The sequence below is a fragment of the Mycetomoellerius zeteki genome, unplaced genomic scaffold, assembly GCF_001594055.1.
Source record: "Mycetomoellerius zeteki isolate Tzet28-1 unplaced genomic scaffold, Tzet1.0 scaffold838, whole genome shotgun sequence".
NCBI lineage: Eukaryota > Metazoa > Arthropoda > Insecta > Hymenoptera > Formicidae > Mycetomoellerius > Mycetomoellerius zeteki.
This window is the reverse complement of record NW_017257871.1, coordinates 167,995-194,557: the sequence shown is the minus strand read 5'-3', so window position 1 is coordinate 194,557 and position 26,563 is coordinate 167,995. Positions and strand designations below refer to the sequence as shown.

The 26,563-nt window shown below is 31.7% G+C and overlaps 1 protein-coding gene across 1 annotated transcript in view; it reads right to left on the bottom strand.

Annotated features, from left to right (window-relative positions):
* Positions 1-597: 597 nt before the first annotated feature.
* LOC108730082 (trace amine-associated receptor 9) overlaps positions 598-26,563 on the bottom strand; it is a 47,154-nt gene continuing 21,188 nt past the window's right edge. Inside the window, exons 5-10 of the mRNA XM_018459570.1 lie at positions 25,412-25,566; positions 24,578-24,725; positions 6,914-7,168; positions 3,712-3,811; positions 2,161-2,286; positions 598-1,298 (exon numbers count right to left, since the gene is read on the bottom strand). Coding sequence (XP_018315072.1) covers positions 2,162-2,286; positions 3,712-3,811; positions 6,914-7,168; positions 24,578-24,725; positions 25,412-25,566 — 783 coding nt within the window. The 3' untranslated portion in view covers positions 598-1,298; position 2,161. The remainder of the gene's footprint in view (positions 1,299-2,160; positions 2,287-3,711; positions 3,812-6,913; positions 7,169-24,577; positions 24,726-25,411; positions 25,567-26,563) is intronic.

Below are 26,563 nucleotides of genomic sequence, written 5' to 3'. Positions count from 1 at the left end.
ATCACATTTATCTCTAATAACAATTTAAGATTTCACAAAAAACGAGAAATTATTGAATAAAAAAACTATATGCAATAGCAATGTTGTTTGCATGTTCAAAAAATGCAAACAACATTGCTATTGCACATTTTATCTGTAGTTTATTTATTACGGTATAAAACTCTGCGATATTAAAAGAGTTATTTCAAATATCTGTATTTATTTATCTCCTCATTAGACTTTTTTTATAAAATATATATAATAATGATGGATGTAAAATGTTACACATTGATCTTCATATCAATGAGCTCTTGAGCTTGCAAACAATTGCAAACAATTGCAATTTAAACATAACGTTCTGTCTCATTTTCTTTCTCGAAATACATAATTATTCAATACGCAAGTTTAACGTGGAGTGCATCACACAACTTGAAGCAGCCTTGTCAATTTACTTTAACAGTAAGATGTCTTGAATAAGGACTTGCCTTTAAATTGATCTATGAATAAGAAGAAATGTTTTGAATTGGGAAGTTATGCTTTTAAATGAATTTATCTTAAAAAATTTTTTTAAAAGTATTCAAAATTATATGCTCAAGGAAGAAGCAATTTTACGTTTAGGTGAGCAGCTTGTAGGATGAACACTCACGCGTGAATAATTAATCGTGGAAAATGGGGATGCGGGCGCGAATGACGTTAACACTCGCAGTATGCTCCGTGATTAAACATCTACATGTATATCGTCGAGAGCGGCGCGATTAGTATCCTCGTTGGTGTCGTAATTAATTTCCGTAATCGATCTCGTCGCGATGAGAGCTAATCGCGGTATGTCGACACATGCTTCGTGTACGCTCGTCTCGAAGCATGAAATTCGCGTTCCTTCACGCTGTTGCAATCAGTGAGTTCATGCTTTCTTATGTAGAATAATGATGAAATAATGACGACGACGACAGTGATGTACAGCAACATTCTGATTCAACGATGTGTTCGTTAATCAGTGTTTCATCGCTGTTCCATATCTCGGATAAGATCTGGTAAACTTTTAAAACGCGTGAATTCTAAGCGATTCTGTCGATCATGTCGATGATAACGGCTCGTTCCATCTAATGTTGCGACGTTGTCGCGATTGTTCTCTTCTTCGATGCGCGAAACTCGTCCTCGTTCCAGCGAGGATACGACATGGTCTTGCAGATATCGGTGCATAGATGACGGATATTGTGCCCAGTAGTTTTGAAGCATCGAATGTCGGCTTGCCGCCACGCTGTACTAACTGGCGTCGTCCGGAGATCCGAAATCCTCCGTCTGCGTGGCGGCATCTGTGGCTGTGGAAATTACCATAGACATTTATTATTAGCAAGAATTGAAAAATTACTTTTTAAAAGTAACTAATTACCGTTACTCATTATCGAGTCAAATAAATAACTAGTTATCATTTATATTAATTATTAATTTAAAAAAATAAGTCGTTATCATTACCCTTATTTAAAAAGTAACAATTCGTTCGCATTTTCATTACTTTTAATGTTGAAACAAGATTAGTCTAAAAAATTTTGCAATACTTTGTTTAAATAATAATAAAAGCAATAAACAATAATAATATTAGACCGATATATGAAAACACAACTAAGAAAAGCAATGCTTTTTTTATCCGAACTAGAACTTCATATATGCATAATAATATTTCAGAGTGAATTTATACATATACATATCCAATTCTACACAAACCAATTAAATTTTCGGTCTTAAAGCACAATTTGGTGATATTTGAGGTGATATTTTTCACAGTTATAATAAATTTTGTAGTACATGACATCATTTTCGTCAAACATAAAGATTTATATTTATAAAGTTCTTATGTTAATACAGTTCTGTGATTGATTTATGACATTCTGATTATCAATAATAAACTGCATATGTTAAATGAAGAGTTTTTGTGACAATTATGAAAATTGATTCAATAATTATTAAAATTTATTCAAGACGAAAGCTCTTCTCATTTTTCTGTAACTTAAGAATTATTAATGCATGCACATTTTTATTAACAGATATAAAGCTGTTTATGCAAATTGATTAAAGGCATGGAATTTTAATATTGTGGAGATATAAGATTCTATATAACGTAGAATAACAGGTAGCAAATAGTGAATAATAGAATAGAAGCATATATTTATGCAACGCTTGTACCTCACGTGGATGCTACGTCACCATGTGTTACATGTCCGGTTTCCCAAGGGAGCGGCGGTGTATTCGCTAATGATAACGAGGAACAACGCGCCATTGAGCATCGTTCCATTGAGCAACGCTCCAAACCTGAAATAAAAAATTTCGAACAATGAAAGCTTGAAGCACTGGCTATGGTAATATTCGCTATTAACAGGATTGTATTATATAACGTATGATAATTATTTCCGCGCAGCGTAAATTATCGTTTCGAACGATAAATTCGAAGCGAGTGCACGAGCTAATTTGTTTCGGAGTTGCACGTTTTATTTCAATCAAGTCGATAAATTACTGACATATTTCCTAATGCGATATTCAGCGATATTCTCGCGATTATTGTTGCAAAGAAAGACATAGTTATTACAATTTCGTTGAAAGTTAGATACATTTATTTTTTAATTTTTATACGGATTAAAAATTAATTCTTTATTAGAAAGAGAATTTAATAGATATTATTTTCTTTATGTAATGTATTACTCTCCTCTTTTATGTACACCTGGAAATTAAAAACTTGTTTTATTTAATATTACGAAATGAAATCGTGATAAAAATTGAATTTATTAATTTACAAAGGATCCCTATGTTTACTTTTGCTGTAAAATGTTATTACATATTTAATATTATTGTATTTAATTTATATTAATATAATTTAATATTAATATTTAATTTATATTTAAAGGAAAAATTTATTATTCCTTTAAATTTCATTTAAAGGAACTACATTTATTACATGTAGTTACTTTAATAATAAAAGAAATTTGGCGACTTTGATTTTCTAGCTTTTATTTAAAATTACGAACGTTAAAAATTTTATCTGATTAATTTAGTAATAAAAGCCAAATTATGTAAGAAATCTATTAATATTTTACTTAAACGCAATACGTAGTGGCAATTGCGGCAAGCAGTGACAAACATGTTGTAACGTAATCAATAGCAGTAATCGTAAGTCTGATACGCTATATGATTCCAAATGTGATTATGACACAATTCGAATTTATGCGAAAATCATGACGCTGACTATTATTAGCGACCACATTAAATCTTCGTTTATGGATGTCATATAGAGCATGAGAATTCAGTTAATGTTGATAATGAATGCTGTCAAAAGATTCCCCTCGGTTTAATTAGCGCAAAACACTGATTATGTTAATTCCCTTGCTGCCAATGCGAGATCATGAACGTAAAAGCAACCAGATGAATTTTGTCGTAATTAACACAATAGATAAATTTAAAGCGTATGGAAAAGTTTATTGTTAATTTAATTTTAATTTAACTAATTCAATTTTTATAATTATTTTTTCATAGCTCTTTTATTTAATCAAATTGTTTATTAGGAAAAGATCATGCAAATGATTTACAAATACGTTTTAAAAGTTTTTGTTTAAAAAATTTTTAAATTCAGTATACATTTTTATTGTTAATTGCTACGCATTGCCGCTACATGAAATTTAACATAAAGAAATTTTTCAGATTGATTGACTTCTTTTTTAACGCGATAACATTTGTTTAACATACCTGATAGATCGATACCCGCGATGCTGCAAACATCTAAGCCACCGGTGCTAGTCGAGCAGCAGTGTTGTTTTGTTCCTAACGGCTTAGATCTGCACAGAATCTGCATATAAAAAGGAAATTAAAATTAACCGAATTATCAATCATGACATGCATTGATGGTTGAATAATGCTTGTCAGTTTACAAACGATAAATCAATCGTTCCAAGTAGGAGTAGATTTTATAAGCTTTATTGATTACCTGCGTGATAAGGTTGAAATATTTCCCTTGTGAGAACGGATAATAAATTGATCTTAAAACTCCCTGATAATTGAATATCACCGCAATGTATTCATGCATACATTTATGTATTTCATTTATCAGATTAACATAGAGTAGTTTAATTGTAAGCGATATATATTGCTGCTTTCATAAACTTTGTGCACGAACAGAATGCTTCAAATGCAACGTTGATCCTCAAGGGATACAGTTGAATATGTAAATATACAAACTATTTCCTACACAATAATGTACCATGGGTTAAAATAATATATCAATTATTTAGTTGGAGTTTGTTTCATAGCAGCATACTATTATTACATGTTACTACCTCTTTTTCTCAATTCAAGTTATGAAAGAGTGAAAAATAACTTTTCACTTACTGTTATTTTTGGTAGAATATTTGGTGAAATTTTTTGTCGGCTATATAATATTTCTATCTCTATATTTTCCCTTCTTTTTTTAAAGAAAATAATAAAATTTATAATAATTTTTCAAAATAATTTTTACATTACTTGGTATAAAGTTCGCTTGGTTATGCCAATTAATTTATGCATATTTATATTACAAATCATACATGAGACATGTATAATATAGTCTTTTCATATTATTTATATCATATAAATATAATCGAAAAGAATGTAAGAAATTTAACGATACTCGTGTTCTGTTTTGGAATACTACCTTGCGTAAATTGTTTTATCTAAATTTCATGGGCAATACTTGAGTCAGTAAAAACCAAGATTTAACTGCAATATCCAGCATGATATGATTCTCAAGGTACTTATTCTCGTACGTATGTAAAGCGATTTTTGTAAGCTAATCGATCTATTTACTGAAACGTTAACACATACAGAATACTGCCACTTGTGCCAGCATAAAATTTAATATATATATATATATATATATATATATATAGAAGCAGATTATGAGTTGTTATGCACAAATCTATAATTCTTTCTCTCTCTCTCTCTCTCTCTATGTACATTTTCCAATAGTAATTCGCATATCTTCGAATTATTAATAATAAATTTTTCGTCGAATATTAAGACGATTTTTCTTAATTAAAACTTCAAGATATTTATTATTTATAATAAAACCTAACATTGAAGAAGTAACATGTAGAAATCATTCAATATTTAAAAACAATTTTAGTGGAAACAACTCTTGAATTTTAAATATACACTTAATTGTGATCTTTCAATATTATAATTTTATTATAAATTTAATAATTCACCGATTGATCGATTAGCATTTTTTTTTAACGAAAACAATAAGTAAATTAATCCACAAGATACACTTTGATCCACATGATACACTGACGTCGTTTTACTTCAAACTCATTCGTCATTTGCCAATCAAAACTCATGTATGCCAATTGCAAAAAAAATATCAAACGTGCTGCACGAGTATTTTATTGTACTTGCATGTAGTTTTGCATCCGGTGAGCGTAGAGAGGAGGTCGCGGTGCACTTCGCGCGGCGATTAAAGATTTATTACACACCGACAGCTTTTCGGAATTCATGGTCTGTAAAGTCGAAGCACCAAGATCTATGTGGCCGCGGCAAAGCTACGCGACGTACTGCCGTTTTCCCTCTTTCCTACTGAATCCGAAAAGAGAATTCAGCGAAAAAGAAGGGACCAACCGCTGGATCTGTCGCGGAAAGTATCAAGGGCATTGCGTAACGCGTTTTGCACCGGATAAATCTTGTTTTCCCGGTAGGTACTGTCGCTTTCCATCGTGTTTTCCTAGAAAGTCGCGTTAAGTCGTACGTCTTCATTCGTTCGCTGGTGACGTGAACCGCCATCCTCTTCGAGGAATTTACTGATTCTGTTGCAGCACCGAGCGCACGATTGATTTCGCGGAATAAAAGAAGTGAAGCGTGAAATCACAAGACGGAAAATGCGGAGCCTGTGATGTAACGAAAAAATAAAACGATCGGGAGAAAAAGAAACCTAGGTAAACAAAGAAAGCGTTCGTCTTACAAACTTATTGAACCTTTCTAATCGTATAAATTTTCTGTTTACTGTACTTTTCTTCTCTCCGTAGTTTATATTTTACATACTCATCGCTATTTTATTTTCTTGATCATACGTCGCTGAATCCAATGTATTTAAATTATAATATAGAATATAGAAACGTTACATTTTTATATATAAAACGTTTTATTAATTATAAATTATCATTAATTATAAATTAAATTTATTAAACATTTGTAATATTATATATATTATCATAAATTACAAATATTACTATAAATTATAATTATTATACACTTATTAATTATAAATTATCATTAATAATAAATTATTATATACAAATTAATTGCGCATGAAAAAGATTATTTATATTTATGTCTTATTCTTGTGATTTTATCTTTTACAAAAACGCGATATTTTACTTCCATTTCTTATCCAATTTTTGTTTCCAATTAGTAGGAAAAAATGATGAGCACTTGCTATAAGTGCTACATCGGACTAAACTTTAATGGACGTTTGAAAACACGCATCCACGAATTTCCACTTGTACATAACAAAATTTACGTAAAATTCACACATATGAAATAGTGTTGACTACGGTCGTGATAATCTAATATAATTCGTAGAAGCCGGGCGAGTTGGTTTTTGAATATATATACAAGGAAGCAGAAGCGAAATAAATTCTATTATTCTGAAATAAATTGATGAAACAAAAATATAAAACTTGTCGTTTTGTTACTTATATTGAAAATAAATTTTAATTGCATTAGCATATGATTCTCCCTTGATTTGAAATTTTGTGTCAAAAGACAAATAAAATTTTATAGCTGCATTTCATTTTGCAATTTATTTTTTATTGCTTTATTTGTATTGCTTTTTCAAATCTATGTTTTACGTATCAATGTAATAAACAAAAGGCTTGTTAATATTAATTAACTTAAAATATAAATTTTTATATACTCGTACCTTGGTAAAGAGAAACTCTCTCGAAATTCGGCGGAAATGATTGTTGAGCAGCCAATAAAGGAAAGGATTCCAGAAGCTGTTGGAGAGAGCCAGCCACGTGGCCAGGAAGTCGAGAAATGGCGGTGGCTTACTTCCGGTGCAGGCTGCAACGACTTCCTGAATCGTCCATGGCGTGACCATAACGATGAAACCTAAACTCATTGCAGCCATTGTTCGCGAAGCTGAAGTCGACAATCGTCTCTCGTGGGCGACAAGCTGAAAGATGTAAGATGTCTTCTCTACAGTTTTCATCTCTTTAGATGACAGTCTGAATACAATTTCTTACGATAAAGCTACTTTCCCGTAGAGATGACTGATTCACAGTCATTTGGGCTTAGTAAACCCAACGGACCCGAGCTCAATATATTGCGGACATTTACACTTTATATATGTACATCCATTTGTGAGTGGATAATGTAAGAAACATTTTAAGGAAAAGTGGAAGCAAGATACACATATGCGTACAATCTGGTTTAAGAATGTCTTCTAAAATGTAATATGCAATTCTTTGTAAAAGTCCAGCAAGTGAAAAATTTAAAAAAAATTTGAAACTTTATGTGAGTGTAGAATAGGCAGATCTAATTACAAAACATATTTTGTAGCTGCTGTTTCAGTTTTAGAGGTAGAAACACTTTTTGAAAGAAATCATGAATGAATGTTTACGTTTTTAAGCGGATATCACCGTAATAATAAGAAATATGAAAAAATGTTTTGAATAGAAGTGCTTTTAAAACCAAGTTTTATTTAGCCAAGTTTTATTAAACCAAATTTAGCCAAGTTTTATTAAACCAAATCATTTTTTTTATTGTTTCGATGATATTCGTTTAGAAATTGATTTTTTTCAGGAAGATGTTTTCATCCCTAAAATCAAATATCACTAAATACAAAAAGTTGTTCATGATTAGGTTCATCTATTCTATTTTCATGGAAAGCTTCAGATCATTTTTTGAATTTTGCACTTATCGAATTTTCATTGTCAGACAAAACTGCATAAAACATTTAAAATAATATTCTTAAATTCCTAAAATCAAATATCAACTGCTACAAAAAGTTATTTTATGTTTTAGATCTATCTACTCTATACATATACTTATGTAATATTTTAGATATTTTCAAATTTTACTCTTACCGAATTTTCCTTGTGACTAAAAAATGATGCATTTCTTATCCATAGAATTGGAAGGCAACGTAATATTTCAACTTAATAATATCATAATTTAATATTTTATGACACTATTGGCTTAAAATCTATTTTTATAATGTGTGTCAAAATTTAAAATAGAATTCTACACTTTCTAATTTTATATGCTGTGATATGGAAAGCAATATAGTAATTAGAAGTACACACACGTACATAGAATATATATTATAATAAAATAAAAAGTATACAATTTGAAATGAATTATAGATCATTTGAAATGGCGATACATCTTAGAATATTAAGAATTATAGGATATAACGAAGCTATTTATTTTTTATGATATACCAGCATTTCATTCTTCATTAAGTATTCTTCTCAGAAGATGGAACTCATCTTCTTAATAACTTTCGACTGATGAATTTTTGAATAGAAGGTTGATCTTAACGTCGGCTTGATTACTGTCGAGTTTCAGACTGTGACGTTTATATTTAATTACAGTGATCACACCGCGAACGATGTTTGAACGAAAAATTAAATAAGACTATTTCTTTCTTTACATCAGTCCCGAAATGTCATGGAAAATTTTTAAATTGTACTTCCTAACATCTTTAATATCATCACGACCTTGCAAATAATCTTCTTAAAGTTCAAATTTCATCCCATAAAGAAGTTTTAAGTACACGGGAGGAGTGCGTCTTTTACGATCGGCATCGATATCTTAAATCTATAACGCCCTGTCTTACGTTATTCGCTAACGCAATTGTTCGGAAGAATAACGGCCGCACATTATCGATATTTCCCTAAAAGCTTGCTGATCCGTCTCGAGAACTTTTGTGTTTCAATTACTTTCACGGTTTCCAAGATGATTACATTTCATAGTCAAGTCGGATAACGATTTTTTTCAATAATACATTGTATTAATTAGCGTCATTCTAATACGAAATGAAAGTACATTTCCGTTTATTGTGAAGCAAAGTGATATTCTTTGGTGGACAAAGAGAGAAAATGAAGATTGAAGAAGATAAGGGAGCGACATTTATAATTGAAGAATTGCATCTATAATAATAAGATAAGATTTTTTTTAACGGAAAGAACGTGTGATATTTTGTCAAGCGATAAATTTCTCGCACCTCAGTCTCAGGGATATAATCTCAAAAGCAGACGTAATGTCAGAAAAGATCTGGACGAATGGCTCTTAACGCGCTAAAGGCTTGCCGACGCATCTCAGTCTCGACTCGTCCTTTAGGCCGGCTTGACACGGTTACGAAAGTCGCTAAGCGCTAAGCTCGTCAGCATCAAAGCCTTTCGTCGTGCGGCAGTAAAAGGATTACGAATCTGCTCGTTTAGCTGGATCCGTCCATTTCCACTCCCTTCGCCCACTGTCTTCTGCCTCTTTTTTCCGTTCTCTTTCGCCTCCCTTTCTGTGCAGCATCTATATGTGAGCTCTCTTCGAAAGTTCCGGGATTACAACGGTAATGCCTGGATAGGTGTGAATACGGCTGGTAAGTGTAGAATTTCTTAAATGTCCGACAAAACTAATCAAAAGATATGTTCTTTGAAATGGTTTCGTACCGAATGGATGAAATATTACTGCTGAGTATGCCAGTTACTTTGAGACATCTTTCTACAAAAAGACTTACTATAAGAATCATGTTCTTTAAGTAATATTCATTGAGACTAGAAAAACTTTGTCTTTTATTTATGGCTCCTTTTGTCTATAAATTGATTGCCTATAGCATCGTTTGCCTACATCTCATTTGTCTACAGATCGATTGCACACACATATTATTGCCTACAGATCTATTGCCGAGGGGATAACCACTTAATATAATCGTGAGACAGAGTCCTCGAAATCATTATAAAATTCATATGAAATCTCTATGTATAATCCGATAATTACATATGCAACCACGAGAAATCATTGTATAATATTAAATAAAATCGTATATTTTACTAAATTACTTCATATGTAGTGAAAAAAATTATTTGTAATCAGATAAAATCATATGAAATCATGTAATCTATGGGACAATATTTCAGCTAGTGATTACCTCCTCGTCGATTACCTACAAGTATTTTTGCGTACAAATATAAAATTAAAGTTAAATTACATAACGAAATAATTTATGTTTTTAAAGCAGAGAATGATACTTACAGGCAATAATACATGTAGGCAATCGAGCTGTAGGCAATAATACATGTAGACAAATGTGTCTTCGTTTCTGAAATTTTTATTTGTGCGCAAAAATGTAGGCATGTAGGCAGTTGAGCTGTAGACAATCTCGATTCATAGGCAAATGAGATGTAGGCAAATGATGCTGTAGGCAATCGATTCGTAGGCGTACTCCCTTATTTATTAATTACAATTTATTACTTTCTTTCTGAAAGTAGAATAAATGAGAGCAGATGCTCGTGAGATATATACTCAGGAAAGGCGGAGAAGAAGATTAGGAATGCCATTAGCATATCATGCCGGCAACGGAAAGGCAAAGCGCGAGACAAACTATTCAGTCGAATTAGCATTCCGGTTCGATTTATCGTTCTAACTTTAGCGGACAGGAAATCCCGGTACTCTCTTTAACGTGATATGTATTTCGTACATGTACCATACTGCGACGATTCTTGCCGAGCTTATAACTCGTTAAACTTTCACTGTACTACCGCTCTGTTATAATGCAATAGAACTTTCGCCCCGATGGAATAAGAATCTTCGCCTCGAGCTATCTAAACTCAGAATTGACTATTCAGCACGAATTGTGCAAGTGGTGAATGCAACTCTGTTAATATAATACTGATATTCTCATCACGATGTATACAAAACGTTAAGAATATTTTCCCCTTTTTTTTTTCGCGAATTCTACAATACAAGTTACGCAGAATAACTTAAGAGTTCGAAAGTGTATAATGTTTGCTAATTAGAAGTTCTTGCCTATCTAAAAATAAAACAGGAGAAAAAATATGCTTTGATATTGTTCGATAAAAAGAACGGATCTTCAAAGATAGAAGTTCTTAAAATTTGATTTTAAGCCGTAAGCTTTAAACAAGCTAGTTTATTTGTTGCGGGTAGAATAGACATATAACTATAAAATGACGTGCATTGCAGAGATCTTGATGCTAACATCGTATATTATTTATTTTGCATCAAATGTTTTTCACTCTATCAAATTTGTCACAGAACCATTTTATCGACAATCTATATTTCTCAACGTTATACATTCTGAATTTACGAGTTTCCGGGAATGTGGAGATTATCTATCATCGTTGCATAGTAGTCTCAAAGGAAATTGAAAGACCTTTTGAATTCTGCGCGCGGTCAAGGAGAATAATCTGTCGAACAGATAGAAAATTGACGATGCTTACTGCGCTATAATTTATAAAATTATGAAGAATTGATATACTGCAATATTTACGATATTATACCTAAATTGCAAATATAATAATGCATGATACAAATGATAAACTGCAAAAGTACTGTATGTGTGATTTAAAAATTTTTTTCAACTTAATACGAGACATAAAATATTGAATTCTAAATAAAATAATGGTTTAATTCTCTTTTATACATCGATCCTAAATAACAAGTTGCGAGTTTTATAATACAATTTATGTCAGTTTACATTGTGCAATGCATAAGAAAAATATATGAGAAAGCTAAAGATTTGTGGTCCTAAGCAAACAATTAAAGTAAATGTTCCAGTAACTGGACGTTTAAGCGTTAGGTTCTCAAAAATAATACAATTTATAATGTCAAAAAGGTTTTTAATATAAATATTTGTATTCATTTGAAAACTCAAGACTCCCTTAAGCAAGGAAAAATTATTTGAACCCACTTATAACAATTATTAATTAAAATATTTAAATAAATAATAGAATGCGTCAATGTACCAGTGGCCGGACAAGCCGGTCGGATACTGAGACGTAATTGTCCCAGTGTCTGACCACAAATTGGAAAATTAATATGCTGACGGAAAATAATAATATAAATAGATGTTTAATGACAAAAGACAATTAATTCAAATTAATCTTTAAAGTAAAAAAAGCATTTGAGATTAATATTAATATAAATAAATAAAGTTTTGTGTAACTGTCCGGACATAGGTTACTGTCCGATCCTAATGACTGGACATGTACCTATGTTCGGACATAACACTTTATTTATTTAAGTTAATATTAGTCTCAAATACACTTTTTAAAACGTAATATTATAATTTAATTGTAATCTTTAAATACAATTAAATTATAATACTGTAATAAAAAAAGCATTTGAGATTAATAATAATAAATTTTGTGTAAGTGTCCAGACATAGGTATATGTCCGGATACTGGGATGTTTACCTTATAATAAAGTAAATAAGTTTTTAATGCGGTATATAATCCTAGAAATAATCGTATTATCACGAGAGATAAAGCAACATAGTGTGTGCAGTGTTAAATTTATATATCTCTCCACATGCCATTCGCAGAATACGCGCATTTACAACAATGCAGACATTATTTCCATCGTAATTATGCAAGGTGTTACACCATTTTGAAGCAATCCGTGTGATATGTGGTTGTGCGTTAAAGGGATTATTTACGAATCAAAATGCTTGCATATTGCCTAATCTTTTTAAACAAAATCATTTTTTAAAATCGTTTTTAAAAATATTTTGTGACTGTGTATTAAATCCTCTTTGTTTTTCAGATAATTCATGTACAAAAAATTATAACTAGAATATTATTCTGAATTCTGACGAATTATAGATTGTAAAGTGAGTTTTACGTAAGCAAAAAATGTTACATTAAAATAATACATTATTTAACAGAAAATGCATTTTTTTGAAATAGTTATTATTTAATGAAGTTCAAATAAAAAGATTAAACTTTAAATAAGAATGATATTTATATATAAATTATTTTCAATTACGTTTATTACATCAAATTTTCCAATTATAATCTATTAAATGTATTATTTAGTTACATGTATGGTTGATATATCGTATAGAATTTTCGACTGTTAAATCGAGAACATCCGCGCACGAAATAATTATAGTCGATAATTAAATACACAATAATGGAGATTGTACATTTAATGAGTAACATTCAAAATCTCTTTTTTAATGTAAAATAATTAAGATTACATGTTGGTACATAAGCGTTCAATTTTAAGCGAGTACTTTAGCAAACTTAACAAATGCACAGCTTGCCGTTCCTTTCAACCTTTTTTTCTGTCTGTAGTGCGCCGCTTATAATAAGAATTTTCCTCGCTTACAAAAATATGCATTCTTTTGGTATAAATAGAATCTACGTTGATCAAGTAATTTTTACGGTACCGATAAAAAAACTTGATTAAAGAATTTCATAAAAAATACAATAAATATGTAACATTTTGTTACTTTTTGTCACGTGTGATTAATTTTAAACAAAATCTAGGGATATAGGGTTTTTGATTGAATCACTTGTGAACAGTTTGCCTTTGATCTGATTTTTGCTTTTATTAAATTTATTTTGGCAACAACACTACATTCCGCTACATCGAATACTATCTGATGTCGAAAATGAGTGTTTTAAAGATTCAGTTTTGAATAAATATTCACGCTGGCAAGACTTATGAGGCATTTTCGCGTAAATTGCGCTTGAATTACAAATAAACGACGTGGATCAGGGTGCGGATGAGTGCACGGAAAAAAAGATTAGCTGCCACAGCTAAAAATTAGGTGCGGCAGCTAAATTCAGTAGCATTATATGGACACCTAATGTGTCTGCGAGGTCTAATTTCTATTAGCTGTGAGGCCTAAATATTATCATTGTAACAGACAAGTATTTTGCTATTATGTCGATGTATTGATCATTGCAGCAAATGTTTTCTGTGTAACAGACAATTTGGTAGCAAGTACAGTTTCAGCAATATTTAACTATGGTAGAGACAATTTTCTTTTACACGGACATATCCGATAACTGTGACAACTAACTTCATATTGCTAAATAAATCGATTTGCAATAGACATGCATATTTTGCTATCACGTCCTTGTATTAGCTACAGCAGCAAAACCTTTGTATGTATTAGCAAATTCATAGCTACAGTAGCTAATGCAATTTCAGCTAATCAGAATTAGCTGTAAACCAGAAACATTTTTTTCCGTGTGGAACTAATAAAAGACTATGGCATACTGGTTCCATTTTTTCGTTGCTCTATTGAGATGGAATTAAGTTGGCAGTAGCTCGTACGCGCACTGTTCTTATTGTTTCACTACAGTCTTGGTGGTTACGCACGAACTCTCACTGTCGAGGATCCCTCTCACTGAGGGCAAAAAAAAAATAAAGTCTCATAAACGTCGCTTCAAAAGACTATTGCTGTTGGTTACGGCGCATGCCGCGCCTCTCGGAAAAACGATTTTAAGCGAAAAATGCTTTTTTTACCACGAATATAAGAATCAGCTCTTTGATACAAGGATTATAATAAAATAAAAATCTATCTTGTCCACATTGCAGAAAACACGTGTCATAATGTAAACTTTTGGTATTTTCCATTTATTCTCTGGAAAACTAAAAGTTGCATTATGTTCTCTACTGCTAAAAGTATCTAATCTGCTAAGTGATTTTTCAAATTAAATTGTCTTTTTTAAAATCGCTTATGCGATTCACAAATAAATATAAAGGCATGAATACAAGTATTTGAAATTTGAAGTAAACTTAAATTAATAAATAAATTCTGATAGATAAAGTTTTTTTCGAGAATAAATTCAGCTTGTGTTGCCAAGATGTAATTTTAATCAGATTGTACGCGCTTTTCAAGATGCTGTATTATGTGAAACGATTTTCTTCCAGTACATTAAAATGCATCCCAAGGCGTTTTACACCGATAATACTTATATTGGTGGATTTTGCTCCATGGAAGAACTTCTTAAGCAATTCTTTTATCTACCGCTCGGGATAAAACGATTACGTATTTACTTTGAATATAGTACATCTATTTAATAAAGAAAGAATTGTGAAGAATTTTTTTATTAATTTTATTAACATTGAAAACAGAGTTATCAGCTATTTCAATTATCTATGTTTTAACAAAGATTGTTTGGAAAACGTTTCATTTAGATGTAAATTAAAAACATTTTAAATCGCTTAATAATTTCAATTTATTTACATTTTTTATTTTAAGACAAAGGACTTAAAAAAATCGCTTATTCACGATTCACGTAAATAAATATTGAAGGCGTAAACGTAAGTATTAGAAATTTAAAGTAAATTCAAATTAATTAATAAATTCTATTAAATCGATATTTTTTCGAGAATAAATTCAGCTTGCGTGCGTATATCCTTGATTAATCCGATTTTAGAATATGTGGTAGGGAATGAGAAAAGTCTATACATAGAATCTACCTATTATATTCAAAATATCATATATCGTGGTATAAAACGCGATAAAATAGAACTAGTAAAAATGAAGCATTAATGAGCGAGGTATCGAAGTAGACGAAAAGAAAAGGCAAAAGCGGAAAATCATCGGGATGATCCTCGACGCGGAAATCCACGAATTCAATCTGAATTCTCGAACCCATTTGATTCCTCATCTGACTCGTTCCACCTCGTTATCTCGCGATAAGTAGGAGCAAGATGAGGTACGAGAAGAACGAGTAAAATAGAATGAAGAAATTGAAGGCAGCTTTAGAACTCTTCGGATGCTCGGTGACCGTATGATATCCTCGTGAATTTCAAGTGACCTGTTAGATTCGACATCGTGGCCTGGATGTTATCCAACGTCGTGTTTTAATTCCTCGCATGCTTTTTTATTTGCATCGAAGATTGATTACTGATAATCATCGCTCCAATCTGTAGCTTTACTTAAATGTCAAACTTTCAACTCTAAAGAAGCAACTTTCTTATAAATAAATTCGTTGGAGCAATTTTTAAATTGCGAGTGCTTCAAAATCTCTGTATAATTATATTATTATTATTGCACCAAAAGCTCCTTTGTCTACTTTTATCGTCGGACAATACATGATAAATATTATTAATGCATTTCCTTTAACGTTCAAACAATAATTTCTTCAACTGTGTACTTTTTTATTACGATCAAATGGCCATTGAAACTATTGGACTGTCGCTTTTGATACACAGTCTTCGACTTAGCACTCAACTATAGTGCCCCGCGATGATTCGATTTTGATTGGAGTAAGTGGTCACTTCTCTTACTTTAGAGTTTAGAAAAGGCAGGAAATCTTTATAGAATAATAACAATTTTATCTGATGTGGATGACACATGTATTACAAAGACGCGATTAAATTAATTAATATTTATATGGCGAATTATTTATAAATTGCAGTAATCTTTTCTGTAATTTTCGTTTCTCTATTCTATCCGAAAATCTTGTTAGAAGAGAAGTTTAAGAACATCTGTCCAATAGAACAATAGATTTGTTTGTCTTTCCTAACTGTGGTTATTTCCTCTTCCGATTTTAGTTCGCAACCTATCATCGGTAAAATTTTGTTCTTTCGTAGCCTGTGCATCCCAAGGGAGCTGTGGCAGGTTTGAGAATTGGACGATATCCAATAACGTCTAGTCTAGAATGTAAGAACTCCGCGTGTAAGAAAACTACGGTACAAGGAGTTATCGAAGAATCGCTATAAAAATAAGAACTAGCGCGATAGGCATGGCGAACACGCGAGGCATGCAATAATTTCGTTATTAAAAATACGTTGAGCGATGTAAATAATTTTAGAGCAGCTCTTGATTTTTTAAACTCAGATATTTGTGACAAATGTTAGAAAAATTCATATAGCATTGTTAATTTTTATATTAATGTATTATTTAGCTTAATAAGAAATCATTATTATACTTGTTAAAACTAGCTAATCTACTGATAAATTACGTGCATTTCGATGTTTGTTGATCACAAATTCAAACACAATAGCCTTTGTTTTTGTCCCTCTCGAATATTGGGGTATTGTTCTCCTTTTCTTTCTGTTGTGCAGAAAATCCCTCACACAGGTTGACGGAGAATACCTTTAGAAGATATTCCCGCATCCATTGACCTACATCGTGATCACGTATCGTAAAAAGCGAAGACAGATGGTATAGACGCGGCCGAATAGCGAGTTATTTATAAATAAGTTGATTTCCACATTTTCCCGTTAATAGCATTTGCGGTCATTGTTCTTAAAAGTGAATGTTTTTCATATGCCTTGCGAATTAGTCGAAATGATACGAAAGACCAAAAAATATAATAAACTGATGATGGTGTAAAGAGCTTAATTCTAAAAGTTTAAACAGTGCTAAAAAGTTGTTGCCATAAGAGAAGTAGGTCGCAGGGTTTCGCGCAAAATAAAACAGAATGTAGTACAGAACGAGTTCTATTTCATCTTAATGAAGATTTACTTTTGTTGGCAAATATGAAATTCAAGTATGAAAGAATACTTGAGTTACTGTTCAAATTATAAAATTATACAGAAAATTTAATTAAAAAAAAATATGTTAATGAATTCCTCTCTATTTTAAAATTGACACTCCATAAAAATTTGAAACTTCATTACTAATGAATTTACTTATGGAATTCACACATTATTAAGTTATTTTATAAGAGCAGTACATTATCTTGTAGAGAAAGGTCACCGATACCGCCATATTACTTTGTTTTTGGATAATAATTTTTAAACAAAAATAAAACTTTTCAGAGATGTAAATACAAACTAGAAAATTTTATATCAGATGATATAAGTTTTTATAATACTGTTGATAATTTTGCAATAATTAACTTTTTCGTATTAGGATAAGCAAAAATGAGTAAAAATTTTGACAAAATAGACATCAAAATTGACGTAAGTAGTAATATCATATATTCCTATTTCTTTTCATTCACAGGAGTCAACCTGTACACAATTTCTATAAATGAATATATATGAAAATTTTTTAAATCTTTGCATTTCGATATAAAACGTTTCTTGTTAATTTATATGCGTATTTATTTGCATATTTTATACTGTTCTGCATAACACAAATATGTAACGGAATAATTTTTTTGAAGGATTTTCCCTTAAATACAGAATTGCTTTCAGCTCCGATTGAGTTTGTTTAAGAGATCTATACTGAATACAAATTATTGAATACACCATAAAGAAATTTGTTTTAATTATAATATATTAATTGCACGAAAAAAAAACAGTAATATCTATGTATTTATTGTAAACCAAGATTTCTTCTTTCATATTTGATTTTAAATTTGTTGTTGTTATAACTACTAACGCATATATGTCAATGAAAATATCATTAACTTTCTTTCATAACAAAAGCAGCAGATTCTTTTGCTAACAACATTGCGGTAACGATGACAATAAAATGTAGAAGTATTATGAACAAAGAAAAAAGTGGACTTGCGCTGCTTGATGTACAACGTGCAGTAAATGAGAGACATGTCTGGTGTAATATTTCTTTACCTTTTTACATTTCTTTTTCTCTTTATAACGGTATTTCGTAATCCGTGCGACGCGAGATGCAGCGGTTTCAGCGTTCTCCTAAATTGCATCATGTCGAGGAAGTTCAATAGTTTTCAAACACGATTCTAACAATTGCAATAATTTGTGTTTGAAGGTACAAAACGTCTGTCTTGGCTCGTAACCGATAATTTCAGCACATTAATATAGAATGCCGGGATAATCGATTCGACCGATTCATTAATATCGTAAACTCGCACGCTGTCGTGACAATGGTACGTCGACGGACGTAGACCATGACATAAAGCATGAACGCCACCCACGGGAAGTGGTTTCTGACCGTCGTGGCTCGTCGTCGGAAAGAGAAAGATTCCTACCCGCCTTCACCCTGTAATTCCCCATTCTGCCATCGTGCTCGCGCACTTAACCCATTTTGTCTCGAGATCCTGCCTACCCGGAAAATACGAGTTGGCGGTGAGAACAAGGGGAGGGGTGCATAACGATCTGCGGATTTTCAACCGATTACGGACCATTTTGCGATGGAGTACGGAAGCGGACACACGCTTCAATGCTCACTGTAATGCGCGCGCGGAGGATCGGGACGATCTTTTCGGTCGAGAAACGCGATCTTTCAGTGAACTTCCTATGCGTCCAAACCACGGATCGCGGTGCTTTGTTAAAACGACTCGTCGCACAGGCCACAAAGGCTCCCATACTAATTATATATGGAAAATTGGGTTCCGGTGAAGTAAGTTAGTTTTCACATATAATGAAGCTTATAATGTGGTAGACAAAAGATATCATGGACACAAGGCTCGATAATGGATAGTTTTTGAACTATACTGTATCAAAGGTGTAAAATTTAATTGTGCTTACACAGAGCACCTTTGATACTATAGTTCAAAAACTATTCATTATTGAATCTTTTGTCTATGACATCTTTTGTTATCGCATTATAAATTACATTATGTATGAAAATTAATTCATTTTACTAGAATCAAATTTTCTATATTTGAATCAGTGTCTGAACGAATTTTATCGTTTCCCGTAGTATTTTAGGACTGAACACGAATCCGTTTTTCAAAGTTAACTATCATGTTATTATTTTGAGAAAAATGCTGTTAAAGAGACAAAAAAAAATGATTTTGAGGGATTTCATGATGTTGTAATATTTTTTCTAAATTTGTAAATTCCAAATGCAGTAAATTTTTTCTAAATTTTAATGCCATGTGAAAGTATCAACTTTTAGTTTAAAAATGCATTTTGTTTTGTTTTGGTATTATTTTCTGTTTCCGAGTTACAACAATTTGAAAATAACTTTTCTCATATAATACATGAAAAAGATAGCATTATGTAGAAAGTGTTTTTGTACTTACATAATATACTATTCTTGTGCACATAATTGGATCATATTAAATCAAAAAACAATATGAAAGTGACAAAAAAAGTATAATGTAACTATTTTCAAGTTGCTATATATATCTCGAATGCGAAAAATTATACCAGAACAAAACAATATGCATTTTAAAACTAAAAGTTGATATTTTTTAGCACATTTACATTTGTAGCATTAAAAATTTTGAAAAAAATGCTGCTGGTACTACGTCATAAAAACCTTCGAAATAATTTTTTGCTTTTTACGCTATTTTTCTCAAAAGTACGATAGCCAAGAAAATGGATTCGTATTAAGTAGGCAAGAATATATTAGAAATAGTTTAAAATTGTTAAGTTTTTTCGTAGACTTTAGTATAATTAGTGCGGGAGCCTTTATTAATGTGCTATTAGTCCGCGTATGAGGAAAATTGCCTAAAAGAAGAAATGTACAGGTGAATTTCTTGGTGACGTAGCAGAAATAGACGCGATGCGACCGTCACTTGAATCAAGTTAATGATCGCACTGAGATGATTTATAATAATTAAGCAGTCGTGCATTCACGGTATTAAAGGGTAATTTTTCAGTACTTCAACCACAGTAGATTAAGTAAAGCAATAATTTCTAATATCATTTTTTTTTAGTTTCCATTAAAACTTAAAATCCCTAAAGATGTGACCCAAATTGCACGAAAATAACGGAGTGATTCAGCAGTCAGCACCATCGCTTTTCATCCAAACGACAAATTGTTTGATGAATTTAAAATCGATTTTTTATAGAATCGATCTCCATTTGAAAGTAATCACTTGTAATTCATTGTAATCTTTTAATATTATACGTAAGATTATTATAATGTAGATAACAGAGTAATAATAATATAGTTAAGGACAAAAATAAATTATAGATTTTGGGTCCCTTTCTTTTAAACTCTAAATTAGGTTTTTAAAGAATCCTTAGTTATTATCATTCAAACGATATATAAAGTAGATTGGCCCTTAAGATTTTATCATTAAACGCATCGTTTGTCAAGAAGAAATAGCTTAAGTTTCTTTGAGAACGCTCCCAGATTTTGATTGACTTAATCGGCGCGCATTTAATTTTCTTGATTTATTCGAATCTTCTTTTCATCAGAGCTCTAGAGAATCGGTAAAACGACTTACGATTCCAATCGAAACTGGAATTTAGAGTTTGGCTATAATAGACGGAAATAAAATGGGATTATTAGATTCGAAGTTTGATTAGAGATTTTGGAGGATTCTTACCGACGCAAAATGAAAACTGCATTCATTTGGGACTCTTCAAAAATATTTATTCTATTTTTGTGTCATAATTTCTATATGTAAAGAATAAGAATGTATATGTATATGTACAGATTGGATACTAAAAGATTTTGAAGTGATTCTTCATACAAATTTAAGAAACTTTACATAACCGTATATCGAAACATTTTATTGTTAGTTTAAAAAATACTATGTGTCAAAGTTGGAGAAAAAATTCACTTTTTCAAAAATTTCGAAAATCATTCGGGTTATTTTGATGAAATGTTTAAAGTTTCATCATAATAACTTAAGTGGTTTTCGAAATTTTTGGAAAAAATAAAATTTTTCCTTCAACTTTAACACCTTGTATCTTTGAAACTTAGCTGTTTCAAATAGTTATATGAAGTTTTCATCTTGAGTAAGGAAGATTCCTTTTGGAGTACTTAGCATCCACTTTGCATATATGTATTGCAATATATATATATATACATATATATAAATTTTTAATTAATTTTAATTTTTAACTTCTAATGAATTTTACATTTAATTTTTATTTATTAATTAATTTCTTCTTACATAAAAAAGACATTAGAGGAAATAATTTCACTACAAGATATAAATCTTTTCTTCTTTCTTATTGATGGTGCGAGATCAAACGGCAGAACATGGCGCGGAAAAAAAAGAAATAAAATAAGCAAGTGCACCCAGTGGGAACAAGGTCGGAACTCTCTGACCTCTTCGCAGGATGGTTCTGGCTAATGTCAAGATAAATGCGATTTCCTGGGATGGGAAACGCGGAATAAGGGAGCACCGGGAGCACAAGAAGAAAAATATTGTTTGCCGTGAAAACTGGGGCGCACATCCTAAAGAAGGGCGTTGGTAGTGGTCTGACCACGAAGGCGTCACGCCGGGGTTGAGGTGGAAAAAGCCAAAAGCTCGTCGGCTCTCATGCCGGAGTAGCTTGCCAAAATAAGATTCGTTTTTAGAGCGGAATTAAGGGGAGGAAGCTTTTAGAATAGGGTTACTTAAATGGGGTCATATGAATCCTTGCATGATTCTCTTGCATGACTCAAAAATACGATGAGGACGATAATACGATCGAATGTACGATTTGTCTTTTGATGCATTTTCAGGAGCAAATGTTATTATTTATTCACAAAGATATTTTGAAATATGTTGTCTTTCTTTTCTTTCATCGGAAATATTACTTTGCATTTGTTTATTTGTTGTATTTCTACAAATTGTAAAGTATATTTTGAAATATTTCATAAGAATCTTCAAAGGATTCTGACCAAACATATCTTCCATTAGTGCAATTTCCTTTAAAATCTTATATAATTCTAGCAGAGAAGATTGATATTCTTGAGAATGATTCATGCTTATTTACACGAAATTGAAAGCTGAAAATATGAAACATTTATTATTGCAATTTTCAAATTTTTATATCTTTAATAGTTATTAAATTTTTCCATCGCAATAGTTATATTATACCTCAAATTTAAAGAATTCTTTAAATTTGAGGTATAATATAACTATTGCGATGGAAAAATCATTATCATTTTGCGATGTTCGCCGCCGGACAATTATTCTCGAAATATTTATGATCGCTCATTTATTGAACATTATTCTCCCTTTGAATGCACAACGATTCTCTGAATTCCATTTATTCGGGAAGATCGCCAGCTTGTGTTTGCATTCTACTAGGTATTGTTGAGCTTTCGCGACTATTTTCTAGGATTGCTAGATCGGCGGATAGAGCCAGTGTTGCCATCGCGATCGCTCAATGTCTAGCGCATAGCTTTAGGCCAACGAAGACAACCTCAGAAGCTCGTTATCGTGGATGAATTCAATGCATCGCAGACGACAGCGAGCGACAGCGAATTCAACCGACGTTGGCTTAGCCGCGTTCGGACCATTCATCTTGCTTCGGACAGTTGTCTTCCCGGTAATGCCGAAGATACCGATCCAAGGAGGTTTCCAATGCGGATTCTATCGGCGGAAGTTACGCGTCTTTCTGCGGATATCGGCTAGTTTACGGTCGTTTCTCCAACTAACAATGCAATCATTGCAGATGGACACATCGATTCGTTGTGTATTCGAAGGGGATAAGATATGATAGAAATCTTATTTATCTATACTTTTATTTTATTTTCTATCATATTTTTGGCTAAGATATGATAGAAAATAAAATAAAAATATATTAACAAAGAGAATAAACAAAGAGAATCATATATTCGGATAAGATGAATCTTGGTGCTTATTAATATAATATTTTTGCGTAAATTTTGCAATTTTCACCTTATGCAAAGTGTGTACCGATTATTCGTCAAATTTAAAATACTCCAACTGAAGCTAGAGTATGTAATATTCACAACTTAAATTAACAAACAATTAGTACTGATACTTATGAGCGTCTTGAAACACTATAAAGATTTAAAAATAGAGTTAATCGATGATGTTCTTGATTACGATATGAAGCGTTTGTTAAAAATATTATTTTACAATTGATACTTCTCATTTCCAAATTATATACAATATTTAATGTAATCTGATTTTTATTAATCGCTATAATTGCTTTTATTTATTTATTATATCTATTATACATTCTTTATATCTGCATTTCATTTGAATCGATAGTATTCCGCCTGAATCTCGAACATTAGGAGTACTTTCACATTATTTCCCTTCTCGTATTTCCCGCTTTTGGCTTTAGTCTCTGTGACCTCGAAATGAATAGGTATTTGGCGTCTTCGCTTTAAGAGATATATCGGTGGCAAGATTAGTCGATTTTTCCTAGTGCCAACTATCCTCGAATTTGTGTTCATTCGTTACGAGATGTCTTTTATGAGAATCTTTTGTATTTCAACAAATTTCAACAGATTTAGAAACTAGTTTACGAGTTGCTGCTCTTTCGCGAGAATGCACTTGGGAATCTTACGTAAACTCTTGCAAAGTTATTCGGTATATCTGCTTGCAAGCTTGATAATTTCATTGCGTAATTTACCGGAGGACACGAACTTGACGCGAACAGCGAGTCGCATAAAACATAAAGTTTCAAACGTGCTTGCTAAAGATCATCCTATATTATCATCTTACCATACACGTACATAGCAGCCGCAGTGTTGACATAAACACGAACTTATTTCCAAAACTGTAATTTTATTATATTATTGTGGTTGTTACTTAAAAAAAAAAACCAAGATTGTATATCAGTGATATCCTTTAGTGTGATATTCTTTCAAACATAAAAGGCAGCAAACGATTTAATTTGCAGAATGTCAATTTTGCGATTCGTGATGTGTAATGCACTTTTTATGTACACAGTAAATTATTTGTCAATGTAATGTTTCCTTTTTCATTTTACAGAAATGTTTTGTTAATTATCGCCAATCGAAATGTTTTGACAATAAACTGTCGATTTAAACTTCATTCACAAAGCGACTTACCCTTTCTATGTGGCCGCCACTAACGACCTCCGGCGTGTTAACACAGACTACTCTTTTCAAGCGTAGTTTGTTAACGTGGAAAGCCGAGCCGTAACAGTACATCAGCACCATCGTCGTCGGAAAATAAAAACAACAACACGCCAGGATCCTGAAAAAGGAGATACGATAAAGAGCATTTTCCGGCCCAGAAAAGCAGTAATTAGCGCGTCATATGCAAGCGGGAATATAACTAGTGCAATGAAGATGATATCACAATAAAATTATATTTGTACAAGTAGATTACGCAAAATCTGATGTTACGTGCGTAAAGTTATTAATATCTACAGTACGATAAAAACAGTATCACGATGCATCCATTTCAACTTTCTCTTATAAATTAATATGCTTCGTAATGTTCTTCGTGAGGTTGACTCTATCTCGCGTGCATTTAAATCATTTTAAACTTTTTTATATTCTATTTTTCCAAAGCAACGTTTTACAAAAGCCGAATATAAATGGATAATTCTATTTGAGCTAAAGTGTCGAGATAGAGTTTCTAAATTACCGATTCGATAAAAACATTACGATAGGTCGAAGTAACGATCTTTCGTATTTAGCACCGGTTTAGATCAGACTTTAAGCGTACCGGAAGGGAACATTAACGCGGATACATCGCTATCTTTCACGGTTGATCGCCTCGGTGTCCCAAGGCGATCGACCACGCGATGGTGCGGCGTTCTCAAGATTAAATTGTAATTGTCCACAATTGGTCACCGGCGTGGTGAACAAACGTGATGAGCAAGATCGTGAAATGTCGAGCTTATCACCACATCACAGCATTCGCTATGGCGATACCTAAGGGACGCTCTAGCGAAGAAGGGGTCGCAAGCGAGAAGGCCAGACCCGTTGAAGTAGTAACCGCCTCTAGGGAGTACCAGAACCCCGAAAATTGCCACGCTCGCTATCCAAGTGGTCGACATCACTGCCACGCAGCCCTGCCGCATGTAATACTGTGTCAACATAGACAGAAAACGATCACTCTTTTTCATCTATACGCCGAGCGTTTTATAGATACGGTGCACATGTATGCATATATGTATTTGTCTATATATTTTTATCCAGATCGGGGCTTGTTTGCACACATTCTATATCTGTAGTATATCATACGTCGTTTACTCAAACAATTACATGCATTGTTTTTTTTTATTAAAAATCTCAGAGTGCATTATTTAACTGAATAGAGATGAAATATTAAATACTGGTATATGATAAATAAGTACTGCTATGTATTCTATCAAATATCTAAATGTATGATGTAATTTTTCAAATAGTAATTAAATAAAATGTATGCAAATAGCCTCAAGTTGAATATATATGTTGTAAAAATTTAAGAACATAAAAAGGTATCATTAAAATGCCGTTTCTCGAGAATATGTGTATTTTAAATTAAATGCATGTTCAAAATTTATATATTTTATAATATAATTTATATAGCTTTTATATTTTATAATATAACACGGCTTAATTGTATTTATTGAACGAAAATGAAGAAGATCACGTAGAAGAGATATATGTATATTTATCATTGAAATTATACTAAACTACAATACATAAAATTATAAGCATTATATTTACACGGTATTTTTTATCAGAATTTTATAAAAATATTATAAGCGTTAAAAATTATCTTTTAAAAATACATCGATTACACTAGTTTTAGATATATTGCACCTTTAGTAAAGTCACTCTTCATCTGATCAAATCTCCAAGCAAATAAAGAAAGTTCCACGAACTAGTTTTATCGACGGTCCACTTTTACAGCGCAAACCCAGTGTGTTAAGTATTATCGAGATTAACTTCGTCCTGATCCCAAAAAACGATCAATGAAATGACATTCGACCTTACTGCTCTCCAAGTAGTAAGAATCGACGCTTATGCGACGTTTCTTTTTTCCCTTTGTTACAGATACGATCCATTAACTTAAAAATATTATTAAAAAATATAAAA